Raw genomic sequence first — 10,724 nt, 5'->3', positions numbered from 1 at the left:
AGACACTTGATGGCACGGGACGGCCATTTCGTCCCGTCCCGCCTGTACCGCGAATTATTTTTTTTTGAGTTTTAGCCATTGGGCAACGGCTTCAATTGCCAAAATAGTCGTTCCCAACGGCCAAAAACGGTCAAAAATGGCCTCCACCGCCCCCTCCCCCCCTCCCCCAACTTTTAATATAACCCCTAAATTTATTAAATTACACTTTGGTCCTATTTTCTACTATAAATACCCCCATCCTTCTTCATTTTTCTCACAAAAAATCAATCATCCTCTCTCAAATCTCTAACATTATATCTATATTATTCTCTCAATTTTGTTACTATCAACTATCAAGTGATAACTTTCAAGTATTTGGGTAAGTTTTGGGAGCAACTTTCAAGCTTCAAATTAATTCGTCAAGTATTTGGAGCAATATTTTGGGCAATTTTTTCAAGTTTCAATATTTAATCACGGTGCACTCGTTCCATCTCCTAATTTTAATATATAATTTTTGCGTATCATTTTGGTGCTTAATTTTTGTGTTTACTTTACGTGTTCTATTTTCGTATTTCATTTGTATGTTTAATTTTTGTGTTAACTTTTTTTAGTTTAATTTCGTATTTAAATTATGGCGCCTCAAAATGTATTTGCCGTGTTTAAAAAAAGTAGTAAATATTATCTGGTATATATTATCCTACTGTTAAAAAGAGTAGTAAATCAAAGAGCTTATTAAATTTTTAATTTTTTTTATTATGCTACAAAATAATTTTCGGGTATATATTATCTTACTGTTACACAAATATTATGGTATATTTGTGGAATTTTTGTTGTATTTGGTAAGTGTAAAACAAATCCAACTTATGCACTATAAAATGATTTCAAAATTTAAAAAGTATTTTTTCCCTATTCCCCAAGTTTATTTAGTTTCTACTCTACTTAACCCATCTTTAAAACTAAGAGGTGCAAAGGGACTTGTTCGTAAAATTTATGAGAATTTAGCAATTCAAGAAAATGAACAACCATCTCTCGAAGAATGCCAAGCTAGCATATATTCTTATGTTAGATCAATGTTTGATAAATATAAATCTATGGAAACAACAGGTTGTGAAACTGCTCCTTCTACTTCTAAGTCTAGAGCATATGTTTTATGGGAAGATATGGATGATATAACAGGTTTTGATTCCTCTATTGATGATGAACTTGATTCTTATCTTAATCAAGGATTATAAAGTATTAAAGACGAAGAAGGCAACGAACAACTTTTGGCATGGTGGAGGGAGCGTGGCAAGGCTTTTCCAAAACTTTCAATAACGGTCCGAGATATCCTGGCTATTCAAGTATCATCAGTAGCATCGGAGAGTGCTTTTAGCGCGGCAAAATTTTAAATTGGAGATTATAGACATGCATTAGCAGAGGACAGTCTAGAGATTTCCATATTATTCAGAGATTGGATTAATTCAGAAAGAAGAAATCTTCGTTTTGAAAAATTAACCACTAGGGAAGAAGAAGAATACAATAAGATAGTTAGCACTGGGAGCGATGACGGCATGCAGCTCATGGAACATCAATCAACATTGCCAATTCCAGAACAATGTCCGAGAGATATTATTGATAAGTTACAAAGAAGCTATATAGGAGCTTACAAATATTAGTATGATAATATGTAATTGGCTATAAGATGCCTAGTTCAAACAGAACCCTTCCTAGAAGGTGGTTGCGTAGATTAGGTGCTCTTCAAAAAAAAATTATATTTGTATGTGAGATTTGAAAGTTCTATTAATAAAATAAAAGGCTCTAAGCGTTGAATTTTTTTTATGAATTGTCTTAGTTACTTAATACTTTGAAATTATATTAAATAAATTGTAACTCTATTATAATTACTAGAATATTTCATTACAAGTCTTTTGTTTTAATATTTTATAATTCTTTACTTAGTTTTCTAATTTTCGTTTTAACATTTAAGTTTATTAAATAAGTCAAAAAAACTAATCGTTGCAAACTTTAAAAACTTAGTCATTGTAAAAAAACTAGACGTTTTTTTTAAACTGCACTTAAGGCCCACGAACCCGTCCCGCCCCATTCCGTCTCATCCAGTTTGTTAGCGGGACGGGATGGGCCGACCGTTTCGTCCCGTTTGTCTCGTCCCGTTTCGTCCCGTCCCGCTTAAATCTCGTCCCGTCCCGCCCCGTTTCGTTGGACAGCCATACCAAAACCCTCAAAATTGAGATATAAACTCTAAACAATATTCCCAATTGTTTGCAACAATACCCAATCCAAACAAATAATGGTTTTTGAAAATCCAAATTCGAATTCAAAGCTTCAAAGCTTTGTAATGGTTGTCACTGGGTGGGGAGTCAAACACCTTCAAAATTTATTGATTGACAATTTCAATTTGAACACCAATTGTGCAACATGAAAGAAAATTGCTAAGTTAAAACTCTATAGTAAAACGATTGAAATCCATTGATAAATTCCATTAAAAATATATACAACATGAAAGGATAAAAAGTAAAGAACATCAGAGGAACAAAAATTGGATAGAGAGACGGAGAGAGAGAGCGCAGGAGAGAGAGGATAGGGATGGGAAATAACTAATTCCTTATTCAATTCTTAATATAAAGGAATACTCATTTAAAACTAATTTGTATATGATTGATAAATTATATACGACCTTGTAATTAAGTTAAAACTTGATTAGAGAAAGTAATAAAGTTTCATATATAGTATAGGAAGGTAAAAATTCCAATATAAAAATATTCCTTACGATTAGTTCCTCTTGCACAGGTAACTTGCTCCTGGAGAAGACCAACCATGCATGTTCATTTATAAAAATTCTTTTTACCAAGCCACCTTAATTATTACTCCATATCTCAACTTATATTCCGTAGCTCGAATTTTGAGAGTCAAATTTCTTATTTTCATTGTTAAATTCAAATATAAAAGTTTTAAGTTTTTTAAACAAAATTTATATATTTTGAAACTATATAAAAAATACTATTATAAGTAACAATAGTTAATAATTCAGAATATCTAAAAGACATACGAAAAAGTCATAGGCAAAGAGGAATCAGAACACTACACAAACTACTATAATATGATATTAACAGAGCAATTATCTCACAAAAACTAACATGTGTGTTTATATATGAATTATATTCCTCATTTACATTATATAGCTAGTCTATATGCTGTTACGAAATACTATTTATATAATGAAAATATACAGAAAAATAGGTAGTATACTAATTATTAACAACACTCCGCTCTTCGTTCAAGCAAATTAAGCAGATACATCCGACTAGTCTTCTTTATCATCAGTTTCATTTTCATTAATTCACAAACTGTTTAGAGCCCTGCAAATTTTAATCCAAACAAAACTAATGTTAGTAGTAATTACATTTCATCAAAAAAAAAAAAGTAAACAACATAGATTTCTGCTTATAATCCAAGACTTTTTAACTAAATTGCAGTAAAAAATCTTGCTAAATCAAAAAATTAAGAAAAAATACGAAAAATCTAGACGCTAGATTCATGTTTAAACAAAATTGCAATTATCTCATTGAAAATCTCTAAACCATAATTAACCAAGAAAAGCATTGATCTCGACATGCAACAACTTATCCTAATCAAGAAAATAACTTTAGAATCAAGAATTTTAGGTATTAATTAGATAGTAAACTTTAGAAACAAAATGCAAAATTACTATAAAAAAATAAAAAATAAAATGCTGACCTCAGGGTTGTTACTGTGATCCTCTTCATTATAATCAGAACAAGTGATCATCTCCTTCATTCAGAAACTGAATTAAAATCTGCAAAATCAATTCAACAAAAAATTAAATATGAATGTTACTACAGACGTACGATAAATAATATATTACTAGTACATTGCATTTCACCTTTCTTTTGGTAGTCTTTTCAGAGTTCACAGCTGCCGGAGCCAGAATATCAGCATCAGTGGGAACAGAAATTGATCTACGAAGAGGACGTTGCCAATTAAAGGCAGAGATATTAATGTTCTTGTCATTTTCCGGGGACTGAGAATTCATGTACGTAACAAAAGCAGTAAAAGAATTGAAAACTGGTGGTTCTGAGAGTGTCCGCCGCAGAATGTTATTGTGCGGCTGAGTTGTTGTGAATCTTGAAAATGGGAGTGGTGAAATGGCCGGATTATTAGTTGTGGTTGTTGAACACGTGGAAAATGGTGATTTGTCAGATACCCTTTTGGAGGAAAAGGGTGAAAAAGCAGGGGATGGTGTTTTTTCCGGTACCCTTTCGGTGGCGGCGGCGGTAGAGGAGGAGGATGGTGGGGGATGGAGAGTGATCTTTTTGGGGGAGGGTTCATCAGAAGGAGAAGAAGGTGGTGGTGGTGGAGATTTTCTCTTCAGAGAGACACTCTTCAACCTGCAGTTTTCACCGGTGGAGACGGCGGCGGTGGTGGCAGAGGGGTGGTGGAGGACGGCGGAGGAGCTGTGAATGCTGGAAGTCATATTTTGCTCTGTTTTTGTTTCTTGGAAAGTCTGTTGTAAAATTTTTCTTACAACTGATTTCTTGAAGCTGAAGAGCGCGCAATATATAACGAGATTTTGCTGCTAGCAGTTGAATTTAACCAATAAAAATTTGACACGTAGCAAAAGATAAGTGAAAACAATAGCAAACGAGTACTTTTTTTTTTCCACAGTATCATATCATATGTGGTTATTTAAGAAATTGAGTCCACTTCTGAATTATTTTTTTAAAATTGATCTTCTTTTTCTTTCAAGAGTTGAAAGCAAAAGTAGGTAAATTTACTTGGAAGTAATCGATTTTCTTTATTACCTCCATGATTTGTCAAGATATTTTTTGACAATTATAGTGAAATGTTATTGTAGAGAACATTATTATAATTTAACATAGCAGTAAATATGAGTTCTAAAGAAAACTTAGCCATTATAGCGATATGTTTTAATTTTTAAAATATTAGTCAAAACTTAACTTATTTTGAGTTGCGTAGCCAAAATGTCCGATATTTGGGAGGAGTAATATTTGGGAACAAAAGTAATTTACACGCATACGTTGTTTGGCCAAGCTTTTTTTTGGGTCAAAAGTGCTTATTTTGGCCAAAAATTGAGATGTTTGGCCAAGCTTTTGGAAAGAAAAAAAGTGTGTTTGAGGAGAAGCAGAAGCAGTTTTGGAGAAGCAGAAAAAAGTAACTTCTCTCAAGAAACACTTTTCTGAGAACCACTTTTGAAAAAAATACGCTAAGAAGCAGTTTTCAAAAGCTTGGCCAAACACTAATTACTGCTCAAAAGTATTTTTCAAATTAATTAGCCAAACACAAACTGCTTCTCACCAAAAGCACTTTTTTAAAAAGTACTTTTGAGAAAAGCACTTCTCAAAATAAGCTGATTTTAGAAGCTTGGCCAATGAGGGCCGATCCGATAGAGAATCACACTTCAATAAAAGACTCAAAAACTAAAATTGAGGAATTACATTAGAGGCTTACAAGAGTTTTGCATACAGTAGGCAGACTAGTACCCTATGAACTAACTTAGTACAGTTTCCTGAACTCAAGACCACTTTGGTCTGATTTCTGAAATAAAAGAAAATCTCACAATAACAAGTACACACTAATTCCTAAGAAATTTAGCTACTGCTACAAAATAAATAGTTGGAATTTGATGAAGACATAGGAGGGTTGGGTGGTGGGAGAGCTATGATACCTAAGTTGCCTCAATGAGGTGACAAAAACACTACATTATGGTTTACATGACAATGTCCTGCCTGATACACCTCAAACTAAACTGGTTAATCGATAAAAAGCTATCCTTTTTGTAAATCACCAGTTGCACCAAGAGCAGACAAATATTTATCTTCCCTCGTTTTGGCTTGAAAGACGAACGTTCTTCTCACCATCCCAAACATCCCAGCTCACTTGAGCAAAGTTGCTTATAAGCTTACAGAAGCCAAAGGAAACATACATGCAGGATCACTATGTGGAGGCTTACGAAGGTAAACCGTATCTCACTGCTCAGCCAGGAAGGGGTTCCGAAGATTTGCGAAAATCAAGATGTCAGCTCGAAATGTCTTTCTAACAGTGACTGAACCTCAACAAGAGAAGACACCTTATAGTCTGGTTGGTGTTCGACGTTTGCATATTCTGGAGCATCATACCTTCCTGTTTCGTCGAGCAAGCAAGTAAATGCTCCAGCTCGTTTGCCACAAGCAACCTGTGATCAAACCCCCAAAAATTTGCTCACAACACATACCATGACTTTCTAAATGACAAGAAGAAAATGAAAGAAATTTTATTTCAGAACGCTAAGCAAAGGATAAAAGTAACTACATAGAAGTGTGAGACAAAGCTCGTACGCTAAGAACTGCTAAAGAATAAAGCAACTATAGAAGTAAATCAAGCAGGAAAATTGCCAAGAAGGAATTCGAGTATCATGATATAGGAACCATGCTAACTCAGTACCTTGTAAATTAATAATTTTAAAGTAGCCCAATATTCTATCCATACATATCCCAAGCACAAAAGTAATGTCAAGTCAAAATGCCAATTAGAACCAACACGAATTAGTTAAAAACTCAGTCAAGCTAAGTGAAGGCAAATGTTATCTTTTGCAGAGATGCACTCAATCACATATTAAACAGCACGGACGTGAAAGGGAAAAAGAGCAGTAAGCTTGAGAGGAAACTCACGTCATCTTTAAGGCTGTCCCCAATCATCATTACTTCATTAGACTGAACTTCCCAAGTTGAACAAATATGCAGCAATGGAGCTGGATCTGGTTTATAAGGACGAAATTCCCTGCTCAGTGCAGGAGAAAATTTCACCTGTATCAAAAAGAGATTCTAAACTTAAACTTTATATAGTATACATAATAAGGACCAGGGAACTAAGTGTGAACCAGATAAGCTGAGGTGAAAGATATATTACAGCTGAAATGGAGTGATTTTCCAAACAAAGATGAGAAAGACCAGCAAATTTACAGCAAAAGATAGGATTGCTACAAAACTAGCCTTTTTACCCTTTTATTTTTTGTCGCTTAGGGCATTGAAATGAACTATCTAAAAGCGCTAGAGACGACAAAATATTCTTCTCAAATAAAAAAGACATGATCTAAACAAATTTGCCAGTATTTCTCGCAAACTTTCCATTAAACCTGATTGCCTTTTTTTTCTTGTTAAGTACATGAAACCTGATTGCTTTAACAGAAAGTGCATGGTTACCAAAATGCTGAAAAGAGATGCTCCATCACAAAAAGTAGGATTTTTGCATCTGAGAAGAAATGCATGAAGTCATGAACATCCTAGAAAGTTTTGCTGTTGCAAGACGACTACAATACAAGCAAAAGATGATTTAAGAGCTGCAGAATGAATGGTGTCTGCAGACTTTCCTTATGACTATTTGAAGCGATTTTCCATTGGTTTATAACTTATGAGCCTAAAAAAAAGAGAAGTTGTGAACTACCTACAGCGGAACCAAGGCTAAACAAGATCAAGAAGTCAATTTAAAACTTTCAAGGGTTCTTTTATCACCTTTGATGAGGAAGTAAATTCACTGGAACTCCATGCTTATTTCCATTTCTTTTTCTAGGTTTGCATGCTTAAAAGATGGTCTCTTATTTTTCTTTTAACTATGATTTGCAGATTTAGTCTCACCTAATCCAATTTTTGCTAACAGAGCACAAAGAGGGTATTGTCCACCTTTCCTTCCTCTTTCTCTGTGCTACATGTTTCAGCTACAACAGAACTCCACACCATGTTACAAAAAGTTTCTTAGATTATCTTTTAACAGTTCAGCCACAAGGCGGATCCTGTAACGAAATGAATTGAGCATAGCTCAACAACTGTCTTTACCTCCTTCTCCCAAATGGTAGCGGAGTTAGAGCAACATAATTGTGAGGGAACCGTTCATCCTCTACTTTAGCTGCTCTTCTCTGTTTGACTATAAGAGCTTACAGATTCGCCACCACACTAAAGGCACAAATATCCTGGGCCATCACGACTTTTAGCAGGCTCATGATCCTCTGATTATGCTAATAGGAGAAGAAGAAAAATTTAAGATTGAATATCCATTTCATTTTCCTATTTGCCTTTACTTCAAACTAAAGAAGTTAAAGCTCAAGAAAGTAGATGTGTTCTTCCTCTTCCTTCTCCTATGCAGTGATGATATACTTGTTTCATTCCTTCATAGAACTAGCAGCTTTTTTTTCTTCTTTCTGGAAAATCCAGTTATCTTTATTCACTAACTTCAAGCACACATTATCAATATAAAACTCAAGCCAGAACAGTTGTTTTACATATTTAGCTGAAGGGAGGAAAAACTTACTCCAAAGCGTACATGAAACAAGTCAACTGCATCTTTGACATTTCTAGTGATTAATCCCCTTCTGAAATAGAATCACAAAACCGAAAAATTATTTTCTTCCCAAGTGCCACGAATATCTAACTATGAAATAACATCTCCTTCTAGTATAATGAGTCAATGTCAGTACTTTTCAATAGGAGGGAAGCATACGTAACATCTGTCCAGTACCACAGACACAGAAATGCGAACTGTTTCCATCTAATTTATCAGAGATGTCATGATAATTCGGCTTCTGGAGCTTAACTTGAATTATGTCATTTCTCTCATCTAATCAAAAGTGTGGTCCACGGGAATCCACCGACGGTGAAGAGCATAAAATGATGTAAGATGCCTTTGACAGGTCTTTGAAATTTTATAAATCTCACGAGCTTAGTATTCCATTACAACTTACCTATCCCAAAAGAACGAAAGCATTTTGTTACAACAGATTTATCAATTGGAATATAATTTGGCTACATCCTCGTGATAGTCAAAAAGGAGAAAACCACTAAGTGATGCATCCTAAAACAATGCAAAACAGAAGCCTAAAAGACCAATAAATTGAGAGAAAAAGTTTTATGCACAAGAGCAATGCCAATCAAGCTACCCGGGGAACTATATTGTAATTTGTAAATACTCGAAAAAATGGAAAAGAAAATGTGGCCAATTTGCATCCCAGGGCTTTGGTTCACTAGCGAAGGTAGTACAAACCGGAATGTGTAGTAAGAGCACATCACGAGTGCGGATCCCGACTAGTGAACCAGGTTTGGTATTTAAGTTTAGAAGGGTAGAGGAGCATGTGCATGATCCATCGAGTTGAAGTTGGAAACACCGGATTTCTTGGTTTAAAGAGAAAGGCCTGGCGAATCTGCATTCTTGCATCCTCAAGCAGTCTTAAGAAGCGCTTTATTGAACTTCAAGCCGTACCTCAAGAATCAAGATGGCAACTTTTCAAAGAATAAGCAAAGGTAAGGAGTGGGCAAGAAAACTAAGCCACCATTAGACCTTAGGCCGTGACATAGACACAACAAAATAGATGGGCAAGGGCGATACAGAGAGAAGAAGGAAAAATAACTACTTTGATGTAGGAAAATGCTCAAACCGGTTACCGAGGAACTAAATAAAGAAAAGAAACAAAGACAAAGGCTCTTGTAGCTCACAAGGAACATAACATCAAAAATGAGAATTGATAGTTCAGTTCAAGTATATGAATCCTCCATATCCATACAGCTCAATTTGGGCGCCCATTTCATCCAATTAAATACTTTTTCTTTAAGGACATGAGCCCGTTTGGACATAACAATTTTTTCGAAAAAAAGTTTCACTTTATTTTTTTTGAAATTTTACAATTCTTATGTCCAAACGCCCACTAAAATAACCTTTATAAATGCTTGTGCTATAAAACTATATAGCTTCTACTCTGGCATACTAGATGCTAATAAGGAACTATATATTTCGACAGTTGAAAACATCTTCTCAATAAGTGTTATTATTTTCAATTTTGTTTGCATAAGTAAGTCTTACCTAATATTCTTAGAATCAAGAAAACTGCAAAGTTCTGCAGCACCTGCACCAAATAAAAATTAACAAGAGAACCAATAAATCAACAGTATAACCTCAAAACACAAGGGGAAAAAATCAAAAAAGACTCGATTTTTACCCAAAAAATGAAATTACCAGGCATAATTTGGAGGCGATCCTGACCCTGTTTTTCAAAATCAGCAATAATTTCATAAGCCCGACGTTGCTTATCGGGGCTCCAATTTTCAATGAGGTGCAAAATATCAATGCCAGAAGGGTTCTTGGATTTAACGGCAAGGTACTCATCATGACCAAGAACAGCCTTATACATGGCTTGAAAATCAATAACGGGAACCGTTAGGGTTCCGTCCATGTCAAATACAACACCCTTAAGACGGGGTTTTGAAGAAAGAGAAATTGAACTGGATGTAGATATAGCCATTGTTGAAAAAGAAGAAAGTGTTCTTGTTGTATGTAAAAAAAGGAAAGCTTTTGAAAGTAGGAGCTGCATTTATTTACAGATGGTGTAATGTAATGAATTTGTTAGAGCATAGAGATGGAAATAAAGAGGGAGTATGTGATTAGAAACAAGACAAGTGGCAGTGAAGTAAAATTGATTTTTAAGGTTGGTGTTGGAGAAGAAGACAAAGATTGTCATAAAAGGAGTATGATGCAAATGAGTGTGTTTTTCTAATTTCGGGAATACAATTGTAGAATATTCTTTCCTTTTAGTCGCCCTCTAAAAATATTGTATGCTACCAAATTCAGATATTAGTACATTGTTTTGCCAACCTAAATTCAAAATGTTAGTATATATTGTTAGAAAAATAAGACCATTCTATTTTCTTGTCAAATTCACACTTAGTGCGCCATTTAATAGTGTCTTA

At 34.5% G+C, this 10,724-nt stretch overlaps 2 protein-coding genes across 2 annotated transcripts; both read right to left on the bottom strand.

Moving 5' to 3' along the window:
• Nucleotides 3,164–4,493, bottom strand: LOC109232813 (putative uncharacterized protein DDB_G0290521). The gene is made up of 3 exons (XM_019398533.1): nt 3,881–4,493; nt 3,715–3,793; nt 3,164–3,335 (listed from the first exon to the last, which is right to left on the bottom strand). The coding sequence occupies exons 1-2, from the start codon at nt 4,469–4,471 to the stop codon at nt 3,749–3,751; spliced, it is 636 nt and encodes a 211-aa protein (XP_019254078.1). The 5' UTR covers nt 4,472–4,493; the 3' UTR covers nt 3,164–3,335; nt 3,715–3,748.
• On the bottom strand, nt 5,416–10,513 carry LOC109232414 (haloacid dehalogenase-like hydrolase domain-containing protein At2g33255). The gene is made up of 5 exons (XM_019398172.1): nt 9,994–10,513; nt 9,841–9,883; nt 8,299–8,359; nt 6,666–6,800; nt 5,416–6,190 (listed from the first exon to the last, which is right to left on the bottom strand). Exons 1-5 carry the CDS (start codon nt 10,346–10,348, stop codon nt 6,026–6,028), a joined length of 759 nt encoding a protein of 252 aa, XP_019253717.1. The 5' UTR covers nt 10,349–10,513; the 3' UTR covers nt 5,416–6,025.

This window comes from Nicotiana attenuata, chromosome 9 (genome assembly GCF_001879085.1).
Source record: "Nicotiana attenuata strain UT chromosome 9, NIATTr2, whole genome shotgun sequence".
Lineage (NCBI taxonomy): Eukaryota > Viridiplantae > Streptophyta > Magnoliopsida > Solanales > Solanaceae > Nicotiana > Nicotiana attenuata.
Note: the sequence above shows the minus strand (reverse complement) of the source record. Positions and strands in the feature narration are given on the sequence as shown.

Bases quoted from the DNA above. Each gene is read 5' to 3' on its own strand.
- LOC109232813 (XM_019398533.1), bottom strand. From the start codon at position 4,471: ATGACTTCCAGCATTCACAGCTCCTCCGCCGTCCTCCACCACCCCTCT. The intron at 3,794-3,880 runs GTGAAATGCAAT...TTGATTTTGCAG, and splicing joins AAAAGACTACCAAAAGAAAG to ATTTTAATTCAGTTTCTGAA.
- LOC109232414 (XM_019398172.1), bottom strand. From the start codon at position 10,348: ATGCAGCTCCTACTTTCAAAAGCTTTCCTTTTTTTACATACAACAAGA. The intron at 8,360-9,840 runs GTAAGACTTACT...ATTCTATTTCAG, and splicing joins CTTGATTCTAAGAATATTAG to AAGGGGATTAATCACTAGAA. The intron at 6,191-6,665 runs GTGAGTTTCCTC...GTTTGATCACAG, and splicing joins GGGACAGCCTTAAAGATGAC to GTTGCTTGTGGCAAACGAGC.